Source organism: Centroberyx gerrardi, chromosome 20 (genome assembly GCF_048128805.1).
Source record: "Centroberyx gerrardi isolate f3 chromosome 20, fCenGer3.hap1.cur.20231027, whole genome shotgun sequence".
In the NCBI taxonomy this organism is placed as follows: Eukaryota; Metazoa; Chordata; class Actinopteri; order Beryciformes; family Berycidae; genus Centroberyx; species Centroberyx gerrardi.
In genome coordinates this window covers 13,278,824-13,300,843 of record NC_136016.1, presented here as the reverse complement: position 1 = coordinate 13,300,843, position 22,020 = coordinate 13,278,824, and the positions used below count along the sequence as shown (strand labels likewise).

Genomic DNA, 22,020 nt, shown 5'->3' with positions numbered 1-22,020 from the left:
AAAGAGAAAAATTCTGCCAGTGAGGTGAGATGACTCCAATTGTTTCCAATGCAGTTTCACTAGTTTCAGGAATTTTCTAGAAATGAGTGTCAGTATCTGGAAACAAGTCAGAATAAGGCAGATCACTGCACCTCTATCAAGAAAATGACACTTGATTCTACAAAATTCTTGAAACAAGTTGATTTGCGTTGGAAACAAGTGAAATTATATCGCTGCATTGGTAGTTTTCATCACTTGTTTTAAGAAAATTACGATTTTAGGACCCAATAATAGACTAAATGACTTGTTAAGATGCAGATTGTTTGTTGCAGTGTAATCATGTAATGTATTTGTACAACCAAGTGTGCATTTACATGTGGGCAGGTGGCTGTTCATTTGGATGGAGGATGTATACATGAGCATGAAGGACAATTTAGTTAGACGGTTAAAACATCTATCTCTAATTTGGATCTCCCCTGGTGAGTTAAGTGGGGATGCTGAAGATAACAACACCAAGGGCTCATTAACGTCACATCAGACATTTCAGAGGAGGTACTTTTTCCAAGCCTAGCATTCTCTTGCCTCGTGGAGACTGTGAGACACACACAGAAACACACACGCGCACACTGACCCATACATAGACCCGCACAATCACACACACACACACAGACGCGCACACACACTCTGGAGTAGCCTGATAAGACTCATGCCTCACCAATTGGCCCCTGCAAATGTCAAGCTGAAGCCATCTCAGTTTACTGATAGGGAGTGGGTGGGAGTGAATGAATCTAAATTTCCTTCAGTTACGTTTGCCTAAAACTGGAGATTACCTGAATTAAAACAAGTCTGCAGTAGAGACATAATCTTTCAAATCCCCCTTCTTATACATGATGAAAAGGGGTACAGTAGACAATCTCGAATATCCCCTCAGCCGAGTCCAAGAGATGAAGCTTACGTCAACAAAGCAGCTTAGAGCGGCTCTCAGGGGAATACTTATCTTCAAACGGTGGACCTGCTTACAGTCGGGAAGGACATTAAATGAAATGTGAGTCAAGGGTTCAAGCGCCGTGTACAGTCCAGATGCTGTTTCATCACAAATTAAAAACACTGGCCCCGGACGGTTCTGTTGGGTAGGTTGTTCAGCTAAGTCACCGTCAAAACCAAACACCCCCGAGGAGGGCTTTTTGTCGCTTACCCCGGCACAATGGCTTGAGTGAATATCTCCCAGTTTTGCAAGACGAGGCAAAGATGGCGCCTGCCAAGAGAGTTTCTCTACATGCCGCTGCCTTCTCTGCTCCGTCTCTGAGATATTAGTCAGATGAATATTAGTCAGATGACAAGGGGGGTCTTTTTTGTCTTGACTATGGCGCAGTCGTTGTATTTGCTAACATAATGGCACAAATAACGTACATTGCCTTTTGGGAAAGAGGGCACACACACACACACACACACATACAGGGCCCCTGGCTGCCTACCTGTGAAGTCATACTTAACTGAGTCTAGCTTTAGTGAATTGTCTGAATGCTACTGACAGTGTATTTCCGCTAATGTGGTATCATATGAACAACAACACAATACAGTTTATTTTAAATGGCAAATGTAGCTGGACCTCTGACCTCATCTTTGTTGTCTCTTCAGTGTTTTTATATAATAATGGTTTGGAGTTTGGAGGATTTCTCCCCAGGCACTTGAGGAAAAGTACAGATGTTGCAGACTCTCAGGCAACGTTCAGTTCCGACGGTTTCGGCAGTGAAAGCTGTTTCTCGCAGACCGGGGGCATTTGCCTTTGACATTGTGACATGAAGTCTCTAATTTGACGATGTGCTCATGTACCCTGCAAGGAGAAAACAGCCTGCGCTAGTGTTCGGCTGCCCCGTGGCTCGGGTGACCTCTGCTTGGGTACGGACCCTCAGTCTTAATTGTGTCTGGAGGAATTCTGCTGTCTTAAGACTCCCAAGCTGAAGTTTGGACCCGAGGGCTTCCCAGCTCTCAGCGCATAAAACAGTTACACAGACTTCAGGGTGCTCTAACACCGCACAGCACCACAAAATACCCTCTTTTCCTCCTGTCCCATTAACTCTATAGATCAAACTATCACACCAACTTACGCAGCTCGCCATAATTCTTGAATTTAATGAAACTTCAACTGGCATTTTGGCAAGGGGCGACATTCTATGTTTGACATTCAGTTTTATCAGCTTCATTAAAAATGTGAATGTGGATGATAATGTGGTTTTCGTATTTCAGTGGATTGAGAGTAACTCGACACCAACAGGTAGAAATAAACTTGAACTCTAACTTGCGGTGTCAAACCAAGTAAAGGACCCTTGTGGAGCCTCTGTTGCCAAAAAGGGGGAATTACGACCCATATATTTCATAACAAAACAGCCAAATATATTGTTTTTTACAGTTAATGCCTAGAAGCTACTTTCTTGTCTGGATTACTTCCCAACACTGATCTAATCTTTGTCATGATATGTTCTAACACCCGTCCCCTCACTTTCCCTCGCCATCTCTCAGCCTCTCAACACGTTGTCTCCACACCCATTACAGGAAAAGAAATTATATCTCTTTGATTGTGAGACACAATTATCTCTCGAGTCATTTGGCATTTAACACTGCTGTGATTTCCTCTCTCTTTCCCTCAGCTATCTTCTCTGCTTTGATTGCTTCTTGCTGTGCAGTCGCTCCCTCTTGTACGTAACATTTGCTGGACCAAAGATGGGGTTCAGGGGAAAATGCGGGATCAGAGCAACCAATCGACAGATAGATAGAGCGAGTGACATTACCCAGGTAATATGAGAGGAATTGCAAAAAACGTGTTTTATTACGAAAAATCATGGACATTAAAGAACAAAATAAAAAAACAACACCACTAGATGTTCCTGTATTCTCACTTGTGGAAACATACATAAGAAATGCTGCATGCATGGCTTTACAAATGACCGCATTAACCATTACAAGAGAAGTTCCCCACACTAATGATATAATTGCACAACAATCTACTAACAGCTATATGATGTTTAATACACACACAATAGGATGCATGTGCAGTACAGATACTGCTTTGACTGTGGTTGCACATCAAAATTCAATATCAAATTTACAGTTTAAAGTTTATAGACTAACAATATGCCAAATATAATGGGGTAATATGACATGATTTTCCGAATCATCACACTGAGACACGAGACATTTTGTGACACTGACTGCCATCCAAAATCATAATCTCACTCTGGGGCCAATATCTGACAAATCTGTGTTTCTTGCGGCAAAACAATTCCCCCCCAGTCATTGAAGCACAACATCTTACCATACAAAACACCATGAGAAACCATAATCTTACGTAAATGCAGCACGTAACAACCGTACAAAGCAGTCGCGTGACTGTTTGCGTGTGATTTCCAGACTTGAATTTGAGATGACAGCTCAAAAATGACGGTGAAGCGTCTGCACTGTCAGAATTGTTGCTGCACCTCAGCATAAAACATCGCAGTGACTGTCACTTTTACGTTGCTTGCGTCCGTCACAATAGAGGCAATAGGCACCCTGTATCACAATGGAAGCATGGATGAGGAGGTAAACAGTTACCAATAACCACAGATCCATGGCCTTAATCACCGCACCATCCCCGACCTTAAACAATAGAGGTATGTAAAAAATATCTGACTGTGGATCAGTGGCTACGGGCAACATCAACCTTACTGCGAGAGCCGAGTGAAAGACAGGAAGTGAATGTCTGCTGGCTGTGACCTTTCACCACCGCGCCCCTGTCCCGTCCGGTCCTCAGTCGGCGTACAGGATGAACCCTGAGAAGGTGCTATATTTGTTACTGTTGCCCCCGTGAGCTTTGCCCCCGTCCAATTTTATGAAAACTTCATCGCCCGCGTCCAAATGAAGGATGACACTGTTGCTGGCGTAGTCATAACTCTGGTCCTGGTCTTGGGCAATGGCACTGGCCCTGACCTGGAATAAGACACACACACACACGCACACACACACGCACACGCACACACACACACACACACAGAAAGACAGAGATACAGAGAGACAGACAGAAAGAGAGAAGAGAAGAAAGAATGAAATTGAGATGTTGGAACACAGAGGAAGAGACTGTCTGTGCCATTATTTAATGAACAGCAGGTGTTTACTGCGTTTTCAGTTTTAGCACCAACATTATGGAACTGCCTCCCCCAATCTATAAGATCTGTGGAATCAATTCCACATTTAAAAGCAAAAATTCTTACAAACCAATTTGTTTACTCTGGCACATTGTTGTTCTTTCTGAATTGAATTCCTGTTTTTTTTAAATTTAATTTAATTTAATTTCTGTTGTGAAGCACTGCTATTAGGTGCTTGCACTAAATCTAACAATAAAATGCCAAATGATATTTGCAATCTGGCACAAAAGTTAATATCAACAGATGGCAGTATTAAAGTAGATAGATACAGTGAAACAAATGCAAATTTGATGCAAACAAACATTAAATGAGTTGCAGATTCACCGACACATTCCCTCGGCTAAGACCGGTGACCAACGCTTGCTTGCAATGTATGCATGCAAAAATAAGGTATTTGCAAGAAGGGTGGACTAAATAAGAGTTTGAGATACCACAGTGCTTGTGTAAAGTGTGTCCCCTGTGGCAAAAATCTTGTTTTTCTCCACGGTGAATAAAGCCCATGACTCAACTGAAAGGGCCAGCCTGACTCAGTCTGCCTCTGAGGAGGGACGGCGGTGCATACACGCTTAATGGTTTACTCCTACTTCTACATGTCTCAGGGTGGAGTGCTGAGAATCCCATGTGTCCCCAGTATGAGAGTGTGATCACGTCAACACAGGCTAATTACTAAAAAAATGATAGCGGTATTAAATCCGGAGCAGAGCGGCAGAATCTCTTTAGATTGTAAGAAAGTGAAAGTTGGGCTGGGGGAGGTGGCCTTGCTCAGACAGTTAGCCACTGAAGGACATATCCCTTCTAAGCTTCAGCTAATATCTAAGGGCCTGGGTTGCCAGGTTGGCTGCTACGCTGTAACCTCACAAGACAAGCTATAAAAGTGTAATCCCCCTTCAACCAGACTGTGGCGACAGGTTCCAAACAAAGTGAGAACCAAAATGGCGGCACGGAGTTCTAATTAGTGCCAGCGGAGTACGGTAGTGCCTGTCATGGGGCCGCAGGGTCTGAGAGGAGAGGTCCAGCCATGGATGACAGCATGATGATGGATGTCAGAGAGATGAGGGCAATGCAGCCTAAACCCTCCTTCCCTCCCACCTCAGTGGCCAGTAACCTTGACGATTCCCTCTGCTCTAACAATGTCCGATATTGTGATGCAGGTGGCCAGAGGTATTGTTTACAGCGCAATGTTAACTGTTCATACCGGTTCATAATTTGATTAACAGTAATGGGGTATCCTCCTTCATGTCAGAGAAATGTGCAAAAAACGAATTTGTCTGAGTAACTTTGCACTGTTAATCCATGTTTGCGAAAATACAAGCCATCAAGCTTAACGATATAGAGCCTGTTGGAGCCTGGCTAAAGTGCTTGCAGGGGAATGTCTAGGCTCAAATTTACATGGTGTTTGATCAGTGTCAGCACCCAGGGCTTAAAAGACATTAGAATATTACCCATGAATATGCCGAATATCATGATTTGATATTAAAAGGCTTAGGTCTGACAGGTAGTCTGATAATGCTTACCAGCACATCATGGTTCCATGAACTATGTTGTATTTCAAAGGGCACCAGCTTTGAACTACACAGTACCTCAGGCTGTGTTTTGATGTGTGTGGAGTTGAGATAGCGCTGCACTATTTGCACTCACTTCATGGTGTACATCATTGGATGTGTAATACGCACAGATACACAAGCTGGCAGCTTGCCACTGTGCATTGTCATTATACAGGACTATAACACCAGACTAAGCTAGACCTAAAATCATGATACACATGAATGCATGACTACTCAATTTAGACTGCCAGCACACTGGTTGCACTCTTCCCTGAGCATTGCGATGTGGGTTCATCCCAGTGCATGATTCAAGGGTTGACAGTTTCATAACTCACCATGCCAGAAAATCACTAATTTTCAAATATTTGTATTGCAAATAACTATGCTTTTGCAATCTCTTTAAATTTACTGTTAAATCATCAAACACACATTAAAACTGTCACCCACCAGGCCATTCTTGATCAGGTCAGCCCACATGCTGGTGCCATCTCCTCCCCTCATCAGCACGTTGTAGATGAAGAAGTAGGTGCCAGGGATCTTGCAGGTGAACTTGCCTGTGGCGCCTTCGTAGTTATCACCAATATTCGTCACCACGTCATCAAACCTCAGAATATCGTAGCCTTCTTGAGGGTTTCGCAGTCCCGCATAAAACGCCACCCGAGGCGTGGTGTTGTAGATGGTTGTGCTGACCGTCCCTTTACTCCCTACACCTAGTACCCCTGTCCGTACTATGTCCACGCCATCTCCAGGCGGCCCCTTGGGTCCCGGCGGGCCCGGCTCTCCAGGTGGTCCCGGGGGTCCAGGCTTCCCCGGACGTCCCGGTTTGCCCTGTGGCCCGTGAGCGCTGTAGGTGGGCAGCGGCGGACCGATGCTGTGGTCGCTCAGGGCGTCCGCCTCGTTGTCCAGCTGGAGGCCCGTGGTGGCCGTGTCTGTGCCCACTTGTGCCCCTGAGCCTGCGGTGCCCGTGCTGGGGAAGGGGTCGCACACCATGCGGCAGGTACCCAGCATCTCGTAGTGGCTGGCGCTGTCATCTGTGCCGCCGGTGCCAACGGAGCTGACCAGCACAGGGATGAGGACCACCAGAACCAGGACCAGCATGACCCCCACAGCGGCCGCCACCAGGGTCTTCCGCCCGATGCTCAGCCGGGGAAGGGGCTGCGCTGCCAGCGTGGAACTCTCCGGGGTGGAAATGGTGACTGCGGGGAGTGAGGCACCACGTCCACCTGGCGAAACGCAGACACGGCGAGGATCTCTGAAGACGGTGCGCAGGGAGAGCCTGGCTGTGCGTGTGAGTGAGTGACAGAGCCGTGTTGGAGTCAGGAAGAGGGAGTGAAGGAAGGGACGAAAGTGATCAAAAGGAGGGAGAGATAGAGACAGTGAGGAGAGAGAGTAAGAGGAAGAGGAGGAGGGAGAGAGTAAGACAGCTCAAGTGAAAAAAAAAGGAAAGAAGCGAGGGGAGGAGAGAGTGAGCAACATACACTCACACTAACCATGTGAGTCAGGGCTGGGGGGGGCACTTTCCTCCTGGCAGATGTGAAAAGCGAGGGAAGATACAGAAAAAGAGAGTGATAGAGAGAGAAAGGAGGCAAGAAGATAACCAAGGGATTCCTCTTTATGTTGATAGATTTTTGTTTGGGAGCTCATTGATCATCCCTGAAGACAAAGATGGGGGAAAAAGACTTGAGGGAAGTTTATTTAGTTTTATCAGGGCAAACCTCTAGGGAAAAGCCTTTGAGAAATACATCAGCTTGTACCACTAAAACTGATATACTGCATTCCTGTGGCCATATAGCCTCCTGTATGAAGATTATACTGAAACAGTATAGGCATTGTTTGCGTGCACTTATGTAGGAAGATGTTTTATTTTGTCATGGAATACCAGGAGACCTAATAGAGGATATCTAACAGTCAGCAGCAAAAATAGATAGAAGACAAGATCAATGAAATGTTTTCATAGTTTGAACTGCTACTGGCTTCACTGAGTTTTATCAAGGTCAAAATGTGTAGACTTTTCCTTATCTGCTTGTGTGTGTTTGTGTTTGTGTGTGTGTGTGTGTGTGTGTGTGTGCGTGTGCACACGCGCACAAGCATGTGTGTGTGTGTGTGTGTGTGTGTATAGTGGGGGCTCTTGTACACTGGAACGATTCCAGGCTTCTGTGGTCAGTCAAGCTGTGACCTTCACAACAACGCCAAACTTTAAAGGGGCAGTTCAGAATTTTATGAAGCCTATCTCTTCAATCATGAAGTAGAAGCATTTTCTGTTTATCCAAAATATTGACCAGCTATGTACTTAGCCCCATGGACCTGAACTAGTATTGGTAACAAACAACCTGTCTCTAGTGGTGTCTAGTTTGTCCATTAAGTGAACTGCTAACCCACTGAATAAACAAATCACTCACATTTGCACCGTGTCTTCTGACCTGGTGGCGCTGCCTACACCTACCTAACGCTAAATGGTTCATTCAGGATGAAACTGGCAACTGGAGCCTGGTCTCCGAAATTCTGTGAAATGAGCATGATGTTTTAAAATGCAAATATATGCTCCCTGCATAAAAAGTGCGGGAAATACATTTTCCCACCATGAAAGGATTACGCGAAGGAGACATGACTAGAAACAGGAAGTAGTCTGACATTGAAATAGCGTGGTAGGAAGCGTGGACCTGCCTTCAACTCAAGCAACCCAGGTTTGATTCCCAAGTCATGCAAACAAGTTTTCTACTGTGAGTGAAGTTTTAATTTTTAGCTAAAGTGTTATTATTAGTCTTATTTAACCATGACCAAGCATAACCAGCACCAACCATGGCCTTACCCTAACTTTAACCAAATTGTTTTACTTCCCTAAAATGAACCGTTAGCTAACATTTTCATGTGACGAACAAGACAAAATGTCCAATTTGTGTAGTATTGTCACATAATTCAGTTTGTGGTGGAGGAATGTAACGTTCACAGAATTTGTGTCCACAACACGTAATCTGCATTTCAGAGTTCGTGGTCATTTCATGAAATTTTATCAGACTGGGTTGAACTACTACTAAGCTACTAACCCACAGAAGTGAACTGCTGAATGCACTGAGCGAACAAATCACTCACATCTGTGCTGTGTCTTTTGACCAAAAGGTGGCATGGCTACGCGCCTGAACGGTTTGTACAGTTCCACCCAGAGATGCCCGATAGAGCAACTGAGCTGTTAACCCATATGTAAGCAACTGAACTGCTGAACAAATTGTACATTATCGTACTTGCGCCATGAAGTAGTGCGCTGTTTGGGTGTCACATAATGATGACAATGAATGAATGAACACGTCTGACAATTTGTGAGTTAGTTGCAACTGTGGTTGATTAAGCCCATTTTTTGGAGGGAAACCAGCCAGCATTGTAGTCATTGCCAAGGCAAGCGGATAACAAGCTTATTTTGTGTTTTACAAGTACAAGTGAGCCAATGCACTATCTTCAAAATGAGCGCCTCAGTCAACTACCTGTATATATACTGTATATCCCTCTTTAGATATAACTACCTTCCTACTTTGCTCCAACCAACAAAACTAACCACAAAACAAACCAAAGTCACACTGGAGTCAATGACACAGACATCTGGCTACAGTATGATTAATAAAAAATGATAGAATCATGCATGCACTGCACAATGTCATGTTTCGATGAGAGTAATGAGAGTATAGAGTAGTTTTGATGACTCCTCTCCACTCCTTCACATTTTTGATGCCACTATTGTCACAGGACACGGCAGCGGTACTGAGTCAGACACCTCCAGCAGCGCTCTCTAGCTGAGTCTCTCCAGCTGATGACACAACACACTTCAACCTTTAAGTCACAAAGATGCTCACGTATTAAATATGATGAAGACAAGTATTTCAAGAAAGACGTTACCAACAAAGCATTCTAACAGAGAGAAATTCAATTGTTCACCTCTAACGCGAAATGGTTCCTTCCAGCACAAAGCTTTGTGTACTGTTACAGTCCTGCAAGTATGTCGTATGTAGAAAAAACATGTAATAATAATAGTAATAATAACTTAATAGGTAGGACTTTACATTATGGTACACAAATTACAGGGTACTTACTGTGTAATTACAGATAAATGACCAGAAAGTAAGTGGTAATTTCTGGTAATAACGAGTAACTATTTTGTAATTACAATGTGTAGTTTCTAAGTTAAATGCCGGTAATTTCTGGTGATAATGAGTATGATAACAGTACTACATTAATGTAGTAGATGTTTTGCAATCATTACTGAATAATTATATGTAATACTTGTAGTGGATAGCGAGTTCTTTTCACCTCTCTCGCTTCATCAATAACGTGCTGTACTAGTAGAGTAACATTAGCTACGTGATGAAGCAAACTGCCAAGTAATATTGGTGGTTGCACTTGTTAGCTAAACTTAACAATTTGCAAAACACCTATCGGCAATGTACCTTGCATTTCTGGGCCCCATTTTGTTGCCTCCCATGATGAAATCAGGGGAGGGACTATAGATCGTCTGTCCGTCCGTCCATCACGCACAATATCTCAGATGCCCCTGATTAGATTTTTACGAGCCTTCAGGTAATGATACCTGTCATTGCACTCTTCCGGCGTTTTCAAAATTACACTGATTGGTCCAAGGGATGCCTGCATCATTTGTGGGGGATGACATGTTTACTTGTTGTTTGATGATGTATTTTTTTTATTCCTGCAGATAACTGGCCAAACACAGATGACAAGATATTTCCTGGAATGCAGTGAACACCCTCCCATGGCGATGACTGAAGGTCATGAGTGATAGAACAACCATGGGCAACCATGCCTCCTCATTTACATACAGCTCACATCTCGAAATTGCAAGTCACAGCATATCTCAACATTGTTGCTGACTAGATTCATATCTTCATGGCCATAGTCTATACTTTTTAAAAAAAATGTATGTTTCCAGAAGAATAGTGCGTCATGTCACAAAGTAAGCATCATCTCAAGGTAGTTACAGGAATATAGCGGTGACTTTAGTTCACTCCAATGGCTGGTGTAGTCTCCAGTTCTCAACCCAATAAAGCCAATGGATCAGGCTGTTTGCAGCATGAATATGCCACTGAAAAATCTGCAGGAACAAAGAAAAATCATCATGGACCAAGATCTTTGTTGAATCCATGCCTAAAAGAATTCAGGCTGTTTTGGAGGCAAAAGGGGGTCCTGGTCCTATCTGGTACTAGCTAGGTGTACCTAATAAAGTGGATACTGAGAGTATAGTAGCTTACTGAGGATTATCATATTCACAACTCTGTGTAGAGTGTCACATGACACAGCCTGGAGGCCATATGTCAATGTAAATAAAATGCTTATTGACCATACGTTTTGAAGTTTTGGCAGAATTGGAGCCAGACTGTTTATTTCTTGTGACAGGATGGCTTAAAGGACATACATGCTGAATTTTCCTTGCAGGAGGACCAAGAGCATCAACTTTTCCTGGCTGAAGCTGGTCGACCAAAGTGATTCTGTGGACAGACATTAACAGATAAAGGCAAGAAAATGCACCACCAGCACAACAGAGAATATGAATAGAAAAAAAACAATATTAGCCTAATTTGAAAATACAGCAGGGAGCAGGCATTGCTAGACAAGTACAAGTATGCAGTATAAAAATGTGTGAAAACAAACACAGCCTTTTGCAATGCATCAGTCTTACCTCATGGCTGTCCTGGGATAAACACATATTTTGTTTTCTTTTCAGTCTATAACCTTCTGCACATGTAAAATACTAAATAACACACTTTCAGGAAAGGTTATAAATATAGAATCTGATCACATACACATATGCCATATGAAGACTGAGAGTAGCATATACAGAAGACACTGTTAAACAGAGCTATACACAGTTCTACAATATAAAAGGCATTTGGCTATACAAAAATTTAGTCCATTTCACACCTGTAAATATTTATCAAGATGATGTTGTGCTAGAAGACAGATATGAGAGGAATTATAGATTCATAGAATAATATCACAACATACAATCATTTCATTACCTTTCACCTTTCAGTCATGAAATGACTGGTTTCCTAATGATACTGTTTTTTCCACAGCATTTTTATAGCAAGAATTGTTGCTTTTACGATGTAATAAAAATAATGAAAATCAAAGATTCCCCTAGGTTAATGATAGCACTAAGAGACAGCACTAAACAGTTTTTTTTTAATGTTGCACGCTTAGAAGACTCATAAATGGATGCACTGTTTAATTAACACAATATATTTTAATCCTGCGCTGGACTTATGGACTTAATAATGCTTTATTTTTTTTCTGTGGATAATTTCAACACTAAATGCCATCAGATTAATTTGTGGATTGTACACTAATGTTCCCTTTAAGCCAGTGGTGTTCAGTCTCATGCAAGTGCTCATTCCAACCAAACACTGCAGAAGCTGGTTTCACTCATTAGTTCTTCGCTCTCTGGTTGAAGGTGTGCAAATTAATGAAATCAGTTGGTGCAGTGTTTGGTTTGAATGAAAACCTGTACACTCTTCCATGGCAATACGTCTATTAGCCCCAACTCTACTCTTGCACACCTGATTCAATTAAGGTGTCATGAGAGTGTGGATCTGCTTGTGCAGAGAATAACTTTTTGCTGGAAGTGGCAGAAAAAAAATATATTTTTGGCTCCATCCATCCATCCAAACTGTGACTGGGCTTGAGCTGAATGGTACATGTTATGAGCTCTACAGTATATACTGAAAGCTAGTGTGCCCCCAACTGGTCTCAGTCTGCATGTCACAATGGTATGTTTACATGCCTTAATATCCACAAAATTGGGGAGTTCGATGAAGCTTTACTAAAATGTAATTTCTTTTACATTCTAGTGTACAAATACTGCGTGCTTAAGTGATGTGTTTTCAAGTGCTGACATTGATCTTTTTCATGTCTGAGTGACATTTTGAAGACATGCTTGAGCTCCCTCATCTTGGGACATTAACATAGGACTGAAATATCAAATTCACAACAAAGTGGGCGAGTTCTACTGCAATGCCATACAGTACACTCCTGGGACAGTATACTCCCTGCAAAGTATATAAACACAGAGACATGTAAATGTTGTCTGTGGCTTTGGGAGCAGGGAGGAGCACTGTGTCATCGTCTGGAGGGACTTTGAGACACAGCGAGACAGAAGAGCCAGTGGTGGCTGACTCAATGCCACTGTCATGGCCTGACAGATGACTATAAGAGTGGGCAGGAGGGTTCCACTTTGCTGCCGGCATAGAACATTACTGTCCTGTGGCTTTGGACAACCAACCTCTTGAAGTCTTATAAAGACAACCCTGGAATGAACCCGATGCACATTCAGCGTAGCTTGAAGTGGACATTTTAATTGGATGTTTTGTTCTTTTAATTAATGCATGCAGGGCGGCACGGTGGCTCAGCGGTTGGCACTGTTAGCTCACAGCAAGAACGTCCCGAGTTTGAGTCCCAGCCCCGGTCCTTTCTGTGCGGCATTTGCATGTTTCTTCCACCTTTCGTCCCACAGTCTAAAGACATGCAGGTCAGGTGGATTGGAGACTCTAAATTGCCCGTAAGTGTGAATGGGAGTGTGACTGTGATTGTCTGTGTATCTGTATTAAACATGTGATGGACTGACAACCTGTCCAGGGTGTATCTCTGGCTTCCACCCAATGCATGCTGGGATATGCTGTGACCCCCATGACACTAAATAGGAATAAGTGGGTAAACACAATCATTAGAATTAAGGCCTGTGCTGACTTGTCAGCTTTATGTGAAATGTAATTAAATGCACTCAAACGTAGCAAAGCATAATACCTCAATACCTCTAAATGCTTTGCACTGTTTGGAAATGACAGTTAAACTCAGCAAACCCACATGCACTCTTGAGACCAGAATGACCAGACTGACTGTGGGTGTCATAGAAAATAAATTGAATCCATAATATTGTGCCACACACACACACACAATTGCCACATTGTGTTCAGTTCTTTCAGATGATCTGGTCCGTGAGGTTTGAGTTATGCCCAAAAAAATGAGTCATCAACAGAAGTATTCAATGCCTAAGGGTGTGGTGGCTTAACAAATCTATGCTGACTTTCAGGTTTTTTTTTTTTACCTGGCAACACGAAGCTACTGAACCGAATCTAGTGTATGCCTATGCAAAGAGTGCTTTTCCATTTATCATTCATTAACATCTTGTGCCTAGGTGTTCAGAATTATCATATGTTTTTATTACATTGGACCAACCACCCTTGTGTCTCTCTAAATTATCCAATTTGATAGTGCTTTAGCAAGATAGCAAATGTACTTTGCTATAGCAACAAAGATCAACTCGGAGTTAAACATTTTCAGTGTACATGTCTGTTGGATATTGGCTTATACGGTTTATCAGTTTTCCACAACCTTTTGAATATAACTTTTACTGTATAACTTTTACCATTTACTCTGTATTTTGCATTGTGGCAGATGTTCCACAATCTATTAAAAAAGAGCACTTTACAGTTGCAGACACACCTAGCCTCAGAAGCGAGGTGTGACTGTGTGTCTTTGGGGGGTGTGACTTTGCACTTGCCTCCATACCAAACCCGGAGCTGTTTTCAGAGGACTCTCTGCCATCCTGTGTGTGTGACATAAGACAAAGTAAGTAAGTTTACTTTGAGCTAATTAGGCAGTATTCATTAAACGTAACATTGTTTTGAGAAACAAATGTCTAACAATAGTCTGATCCAGTATAAATAAGAAATACGCATAGTACTTTAGTCTGTGTCAAGGTGGAATAGTATGGTGCTGTAATGTGTTGTGTTCTGTCCAGCAAAATTGTGTCACAGCATGTATCTTAAAAAATATAAATATTATTTGCATGGCTCTTAGCAGTCTATGTAAGTCAAGTGTAGACTTTCACATAAGAGATGAGGCAGGTCTTGCAGACAGACTGTCATTCAAATGACAGTATCATAGCATGATGACAAATGATTCTACCTGAAGCAACTTTAATGAAGAACTTTCAAGGCATTCTCTACAGAGACCATAAAATAGTTCATGGTAGGAATTCACAACTTAGAAGTTAGTTTGTCACCCACAGTCATATAATCTGGATTGTCCGTTTCTGTTGTTTACAGCTGCTCTCTCTCTCTCTACTACACTTAGAGCCATCTCCACCAGCCATCATCATGCCTGAGACTGCAGAGTCCCATTCTGCCTCACTGACCACCAACCGCAACTGTACTATAGAGATCACCAATATCAGCTCCAGCTTTTGTCTTGTCAACCCAAAGTAAGAGCCACTATCAGACAATGTGGATTTGACTACATTGTAAAGCTGCTTTGCTATAATCTATATTGCTCTGAATGGGTAAATCTCCTCATTTGAGTCCTTATTGTCATTGTGTGTGAACCAATAAAGACAGTGATCAGGATTAGGATCACTAACATGTATAATTCAGATGTCCTCTATGCAGTACTTGAATCCATTCATGCATGATTGTGGATTAAAACACCTGCTCTCTGCCTCTTTTACCCACTAGGGTGTACATGAACAGTGGCTTCTGCTTCAACCCTCCTCAGCCCACCTTGCGCACCAACAAGACCGAGGTGTGCTCTTTCACCAAGGATGACAACACGGCATCGGGCGCTGTGGGCGTCATGACCTACGAGCTGTTCGACATGCGCACTCGCCACTGCAACGAGCTGATTGCCGTCATGTTCTCGGTGCCCTTCGACTACAACTTCTACAAGAACTGGCTGGGAGTGGGCATCTTCGAGCACACGCACACCTGCGATGAGAAGCTCTACGATCACATGTACAAAAGCAAGAATTTCACCAACTTCTCGCGCCATGAGGCCGACGGCTCTGGGGTGATGTACGCCGGGAGGGTGGTGGACGTGAGAGCCACCATGTCCAATGAGGGCAGGGCTATCATAAAATTGGAGCTGTATGACAAGATGGGCAGATGAGACTGATTGTAATGCTCTGAGAATAAAATGTGTATCACTCACACCAATCACTGGCGTGGAGTTTATCACTGGAAGTTAGAACATAATCTACAAAGATGTTTCTGAAAACTTAGATACAGTTTGTCTGTTTGTTATTCACATATGGTGGGTGCTCTAAATAAATAAAAAAACAATATCATCAATATCTTGTCCCTGACGTTTTTCTGTATCCTTGTTTATTTGAGCAGATAACTAACATCACAAATGATCTACTTATTTCAGATTGCACTGACAGTTCATCATAATAAGCTTGATTAAAAACATCTTACATCTTTTTCAATATTCTTTTCAGTAGACATAATATATGAATCATATTTTGGATACACTTATTACAATAACTGCAGTATTACTCAAACTACAGGTATCTAATCTCCCCATTGGGCGATAACAGTCTCTTAAATTCCAAAACAGACGCAGAGACATAGGTGTGGTGCGTGGGAGACACTGCTGAATGGAGCCAAGTCGTGAAAGCTGTACAAACAAAGCTCTCGCCTTAGCAAGGTGACAGTGGTATGTTGTTATTGATGTCTACACCCTGTCTTCATACCTTTCTACACATACCTAGATGGAAGGAGGCAGAACAAGAGTGAGACAGAGCAGGAGAGAGTAGGCGTGTGCTCTGGGTGGAGACAGTTTTGGGTGGAAGTCCAGTGTCACGCATTCCCCAACAAGAGTGATCTGAAGAGTGAACCCACTGTTTCAAATCTGGCATTACCTGAGTAAGGAACACAGCAGTGATTCGGACAGGTAAGCCAGTTTATTCCTATATGCTACATTTTGGGCTTTATTGGGTTAAATTAACCAACTGACAAATATGATTCAGTGAATTGTATCTGAGGAAGATTTAACACTATACTATTATGGGCTTTGTTAACGGCAACATCTATTGAATTGTTCCATTGTACTGTAATGCCGATCTGCAAATTACACTTTACACCTCTTTTGCAATATCACAGCCTGAACGTGCAACAGCATGAGTGAATCAGCAGAGGCTGTGGCAGCTAATCTCAGCAGCCGAAGAAATGTCACCATCGAGATCAGCAACCTCACCAATAACTACTGCCTGCTCAACCCCAAGTAAGTACAAGACTTACAGGACAAGACCCAACAGTAGAAGACTGTAGTACTGGGCAGCTCCCAGGTCTGAATGTGTGTAACTTTATGCATGTGAAGCAGGGCATTGTTGAAAAAGAGCATGCATGTTCACAAAATTTCTTCCCTGGTTAAATTAAGGTTAGAAAATAAGTTTCACAGACACTTTTGACAATGTCCCTAAATACCTGTATCCCACTGTCAATGTAACTTTGGCTCTTACTTTTATTCCATTTCTCCTCATTCTGTTCAAAAAGGGTTTTCCTGGACAGTGGCAACACCCACATCCCACCCCAACCCACTGTGCGCCCACTGAAAACTGAGGTGTGCAACTTCAGCAAGACCAGCGCCAAAGCCTCCGGTGCTGTGGGCGTCCTGACCTATGACCTGTTCGAGAGGAGCAGGAACGACTACATCGAGACATTAGCTATAATGTTCTCTGTGCCCTACGATTTTAACCTGTACAAGAACTGGTTCGGCGTTGGGATCCACAGCAAGGGCAAAGAGTGCAACGAGGCTCTGTTCAAAGAGATGTATTACAACAAAACGCAGGAGGGCTTTGTCCGGCTGGAGGCAAATGGCTCTGGCATCACCCATGACGGCAGTTACCTGGACATCAAGGCCACTATGTCCCCTATGGGCAGGGCCATTATGAAGGTGGAAGTGTGGGACAAGCTCTTCACACCCATCACGCAACATCCTTACTAAGCTTTTGATCCCAGAGCATTAATTTGAGCTTCAGACACCAGTGTGTACTGTCAGATGTGTTCATGTGTTATGTGCACTTGTGTTACTACACCATCTATTAATGGATTAAATTCATAACCAAACTGACAAAACATGTGTCGTGTCTCAATGATTATTATGAAGGAAAACGCGTTGTTTTTGTAAAGCTTCAGAATGATCTAGTCCAACTGGTGGAACAAGTTAATATTTACATAAATGAGTCAGATCTGCACCTTACTACCCGGACTTTCTTCATGGTATGAACAACAAATTGGCATATTTACTAAATGTTAAGATATCCACATTTCAAAGGCGGTCTCTCCTGCAATTTAATCTCAACCACAGCCTTCACCTCCAGTGCCACATGGACATTAATGTGATACACACAGAATAGTATGAGGCGGGGTTGCCATTTAGAAAAAATAAAATGAAATAAAAAATCTAAATACTAAATACTAAACCCATTAAAAATGAACACAAACATAACTGAGAAAGATTACATTTTGCTTCAGAGTTTAGTGAACCAAGATAAAAGACATTTTGATAGGCAAGGTAATGATATCCGGTGTTTCTTTCAATCAGAACTCATCAGACAGCAACAGATTCTATAAACTTGAAACTTCATGGTAAAATCCCTCTAGTTGCTTGTTACAGTGGCTGACCTAAAAACAACCATCCACCTGCAGTTCATATCAGAGGCTAAATGTACTGCACAAGGATGCCACCTAGTGGTCTACATAATTTGATGCATGCATAACTGCAAACCTGCAGTGATTTTAGTTCAAACAGTTAGTTACATATTACAAAATTATAGAAGTAACACTTGGTGCTCTTATGGATTAATGGATTAAGTAGTGAGGTCCTTAGGTTTATACTAGCTTTATAGATGCTTGTTGGCAACAGGAATCAAATCTGTAGAAGACATAGGAGATACTAACTCTAAGATTGAAAACCTCCAGTGAGAAAAAAGTAAACTCTTGAGCTGTATGAACAATGTCCAAGGCTCTCTAAATCCAGTAAGGAGGGAAATTCAAAAAGCCTTTATTATCATGGCTTAGAGCCATGATGAAGAACTTATGGTCGAAACACGCTGGCTCTAAAAGATCTTAGATGCTAGTATCTCCGTTTTCTACAGTTACTTATACAGTATATTCAAACAAAAGTAATACAATTACATATAAATTCTAAGATCATCAAGTGCAATTATGTTTTCATAATGTTGTCTTCTTCCATACCAGCACTCATACAGTCTTAAGTCTGTCTTAAGTCTGTTTTAGGTTTACTTTAGGTAATTGACAAGTACACACAAGTAGGACGGTATGTAATTTGAATGAAATGAAATTAACATCCATTTGAAAAACAGTTGTGCAACAATCTAATTCTTGGTAACAATAATCTGTGTGCTTGTGTCTGCATCAGTGTCTGATCACTCTGACCCAGAACACTGCTCATAAAAAACACTCACAACAGTCCCGAACCTGTCCTTCAGATACATCTCGAGTGTTGCGAGTGGCATTTGTCTCACATCATATCCCCTGAACTGTTTCTTAGCGGTCTTATCCACAGGCACGATCTCCTCGGTGCTGTTGCGGTCGTTGCGGCCGATGGCAGCATATGTAGGAAAGGCCTCCTTCAGTTCTTCTGGACGACTATTGTTGTACTTTGGGCAGCAGTAGGCCGACCAAAGATACTCAGGTACTGCCACACGATGATTCTTAAGCCAATGCTCCTCCTTCTGGTACGGGATGATCCCAGTTACTATGTAAGCGTCTCCGAGGCAGTAGGCCGCTAGGGTTTTGTTGACAGTCTGCTCCAGGACCTCCCAGGGCCCGTCGTTGGAGCCTGTCTTCTGAGGAACGACATTGGTCAGGGTGAAGGTGGAGGAACGGTCCTCGTGGCTCTGGTGGTGAAGGCTCGGGTTGAGGTGGCCTCGGGTATAGGTGGAGTTAATGTAGTCCAGATCCACTGCCTGGCTCTCCACCACATTCTGGTCTACAGGGCCCGGAGGGAAGGGAATCATGTTGCCATCGGCCGCTGGGTAGGCTAACTGTGGAGGGAAGGACACATCGGAGGATGGAAGGAAACACTGAAGGAGTTAAAGTAGGCCACATGTTTAGAAGCACTTACACTGCATTATGTAATTCAGGGGGAAAAAGACTGAACAAAACCACTTTTTTGTTACGCAATTGAGGTTCTCATGTGTTACCAGTAAACATACAATAAGCTGATTGCAGAATATGTTTTTCAACTTAAGGGATTGTTTATGAACAAAAGATTTATGAAAATGCGGTCTAGTAGGTCTACTGACCAGAGTGCCACATGTGGAAAACTACACTCCTTCACAAATACATACTGGATTGAATGTAGTTTTCACTGCTAGGTAAATCTGAAAATATGAACAACAGCACAGTATTTTTTGTAGAGGCACCATGAAAGCACAGATGGGACAGTTCTCTTTTATGGGAGCTCATTTCCTCATTTTTAATTTACTGAAGACACTACTGAAGTGCTTACTGTGCAAATGTATTAGTACTAAATTGGGATATCAGTATCTACAAAAACAGTTAAATTGATTGTAGCATTCTACATTTCTTTTTCTTGAAGAATTGCCTGTTAAAACATGTTTTTCTTTAAGAATTCTCTCACACATTGCAAACACATATTTGTGTTTACATGTCAGTTTAGAGGACCTGAGAAAGTAGAATTAGCTGCCAAATCTGAATAAAGCAGCAAATTCAGAAAAAAAAGAAATGTCTGTACAGAACAACCATGGGATTCCTACCATCACATCAGTTCTAATCGAAATAGTTCAATAAAAATATTGATTGTATATTCTAGCTGGATTACAAAGAAGTAGCCCACTTCTCAACATCTCTCAGATAGATAAATAATCTTTAACGTAAGGCATGCTCTCCATCACTTTCTATCATCGCATCTGTTTCAAACCTGTAAATTAGACGATACAAGATTCTAAAGTATCCTCACCTGTGGCTCAAACTTCCAAGATGCTGTGGGCCTCTTCCCTGTTGGCGAACTGTATAAATAGGCTGAGAACCAAGGGGAGCGACGTGGGCGACTGTACAGTGTGGCGAAGCGGTACTGGTTAACATAACGCTGGCAGATCTGGGTCCCTGCCAGACCTTTGGGAGGCCATGAGGTGTAGAAGAACTGCAGGCATGGAGTGAAATCCCCAACATCAGCCGCACACAGGAACCATCCTCCAGTAAAGGCCAGGAGGGCCACAGCCAGAGCGTGGAAATGTGTCATATTGTGAAGGTTGACAAAGGGTGGTAAAATCCAGCGGTCAGATGCTCCCTCAAGTGTCAAGTCTCAAGTTTACATTCTCAAGTGACATCCAAGGGAGTGTGAATTCATTTAGAAAAGCTGTTCCCTTTTCAATAACACATGACTTCTTTGTGAAAGAGGAAGCAGTTTAAAATGTGCACTTTCTGCAATGGTGTGTCTCACTGCAGGAAAAATCCACCGAATTTGCATATTATCGCTATTGCACTTCAGTCTAGTTTTGCAAATCTCTCCTGAAGCTGTCATATCATCAAGTTTAACAGTGTGGAGATAAGCCCATTGATGATGCATGGGAGAATTACTTTTAGTGTTGATAGTACTTTGCTGTTTAAAACTGTATGACATCGCCTACCTTATGAAAATCACCTTTGTAAATGGCCAAATAAGCCACAGGGGGGAAAAAAACACCCAAAGTAAGACTGAATGAAAGGTGGAATGTGTATATTGTGTGTGGCTAAATATGACAGGCCTTTGGGTCAGGAGACCTTACATGAAAATGCAGTCCTCAGAAACACAAACTACTAAAGTGACGGAATGTAAGTAAAATAAATCTTGCAGGAGCTTTCGCCATGTGGTCAGCACACGCAGTAGTCCTTCACCAAGTCTTGATTTCTATCGCCCGGAAAACTTAAATGTTTTTGTATTTTGTCACACAATAAACATCAGCGGAAATATATGTGAAAGATGCAGAATCTCTATTGTAGCCTGACTGTTTTCTGCTCCATACTGTTTAAACCTACGACCCACGGCATGGCGGCCGATACCAAAACGCCATATTGTCCTTTAAAACATAATAGTTTGAGCTAGAGAGATAAGGTTTTACAAGCGACAATAAAGAATCGCAACTAACTAGCAAGCTCAAGTCAATATTGTGTATGTGCCCCGTTTCGTTGGGTTTCGTTTTGAAAGTAATGGGTAAAGTTGTAAAAGGTCACTACTTGATGGCACATGGACTTAGCCCTATCTTTCAGTATATCAGTCGATGTAATCCGCCATCTTTACTGATCACTCGACGGTAGACGTCATCACGTAGAGTGTCTTGTTTACCTTGGAGACGTAGTTGAGCAAGCGTCCATTCACGAGACAAATCCAAAGATGGCGAGGCGAAAGTTTACAGGAGGAGGTTGTGAAGTTGTTCAGAAATAGTGACGAGGAAGAGGCAGTCATCTGCTCTGAAAGTTGCTACGTAGCCGACTGTGACAGGGACAGACAACGTT

General features: G+C 42.5%; 4 protein-coding genes across 5 annotated transcripts; 2 read left to right on the top strand and 2 right to left on the bottom strand.

The window, feature by feature from the left end:
- Positions 1-3,765: 3,765 nt before the first annotated feature.
- Positions 3,766-6,820, bottom strand: c1ql1l (complement component 1, q subcomponent-like 1-like). The gene is made up of 2 exons (XM_071914809.1): positions 6,152-6,820; positions 3,766-3,945 (listed from the first exon to the last, which is right to left on the bottom strand). Exons 1-2 carry the CDS (start codon positions 6,800-6,802, stop codon positions 3,766-3,768), a joined length of 831 nt encoding a protein of 276 aa, XP_071770910.1. The 5' UTR covers positions 6,803-6,820.
- Positions 6,821-14,181: 7,361 nt separating this feature from the next.
- On the top strand, positions 14,182-15,825 carry LOC139923905 (DELTA-sagatoxin-Srs1a-like). 2 transcript variants are annotated; one of them, XM_071914812.2, is made up of 3 exons: positions 14,182-14,329; positions 14,837-14,963; positions 15,214-15,825. In XM_071914812.2, the coding sequence occupies exons 2-3, from the start codon at positions 14,860-14,862 to the stop codon at positions 15,641-15,643; spliced, it is 534 nt and encodes a 177-aa protein (XP_071770913.1). In that variant the 5' UTR covers positions 14,182-14,329; positions 14,837-14,859; the 3' UTR covers positions 15,644-15,825. The 2 variants fall into 2 exon arrangements, with proteins under 2 accessions (XP_071770913.1, XP_071770914.1); XM_071914813.2 differs by having other exon boundaries at positions 14,307-14,333.
- Positions 15,826-16,268: 443 nt separating this feature from the next.
- LOC139923897 (DELTA-stichotoxin-Hcr4a-like) lies at positions 16,269-17,613 on the top strand. The gene is made up of 3 exons (XM_071914803.1): positions 16,269-16,429; positions 16,639-16,759; positions 17,032-17,613. The coding sequence occupies exons 2-3, from the start codon at positions 16,656-16,658 to the stop codon at positions 17,480-17,482; spliced, it is 555 nt and encodes a 184-aa protein (XP_071770904.1). The 5' UTR covers positions 16,269-16,429; positions 16,639-16,655; the 3' UTR covers positions 17,483-17,613.
- Positions 17,614-18,765: 1,152 nt separating this feature from the next.
- On the bottom strand, positions 18,766-20,931 carry LOC139923896 (endonuclease domain-containing 1 protein-like). The gene is made up of 2 exons (XM_071914801.2): positions 20,486-20,931; positions 18,766-19,547 (listed from the first exon to the last, which is right to left on the bottom strand). The coding sequence occupies exons 1-2, from the start codon at positions 20,765-20,767 to the stop codon at positions 18,927-18,929; spliced, it is 903 nt and encodes a 300-aa protein (XP_071770902.1). The 5' UTR covers positions 20,768-20,931; the 3' UTR covers positions 18,766-18,926.
- Between the last annotated feature and the right edge of the window lie 1,089 nt (positions 20,932-22,020).

Excerpts from the sequence above, each read along its gene's own strand:
- LOC139923897 (XM_071914803.1), top strand. The coding sequence starts at position 16,656 with ATGAGTGAATCAGCAGAGGCTGTGGCAGCTAATCTCAGCAGCCGAAGA. Across the intron at positions 16,760-17,031 it reads TACTGCCTGCTCAACCCCAA|GGTTTTCCTGGACAGTGGCA; the intron begins GTAAGTACAAGA and ends CTGTTCAAAAAG.
- LOC139923896 (XM_071914801.2), bottom strand. The coding sequence starts at position 20,767 with ATGACACATTTCCACGCTCTGGCTGTGGCCCTCCTGGCCTTTACTGGA. Across the intron at positions 19,548-20,485 it reads CTTGGAAGTTTGAGCCACAG|TTAGCCTACCCAGCGGCCGA; the intron begins GTGAGGATACTT and ends TTCCCTCCACAG.
- c1ql1l (XM_071914809.1), bottom strand. The coding sequence starts at position 6,802 with ATGCTGGTCCTGGTTCTGGTGGTCCTCATCCCTGTGCTGGTCAGCTCC. Across the intron at positions 3,946-6,151 it reads ACCTGATCAAGAATGGCCTG|GTCAGGGCCAGTGCCATTGC; the intron begins GTGGGTGACAGT and ends GTCTTATTCCAG.
- LOC139923905 (XM_071914812.2), top strand. The coding sequence starts at position 14,860 with ATGCCTGAGACTGCAGAGTCCCATTCTGCCTCACTGACCACCAACCGC. Across the intron at positions 14,964-15,213 it reads TTTTGTCTTGTCAACCCAAA|GGTGTACATGAACAGTGGCT; the intron begins GTAAGAGCCACT and ends TTTACCCACTAG.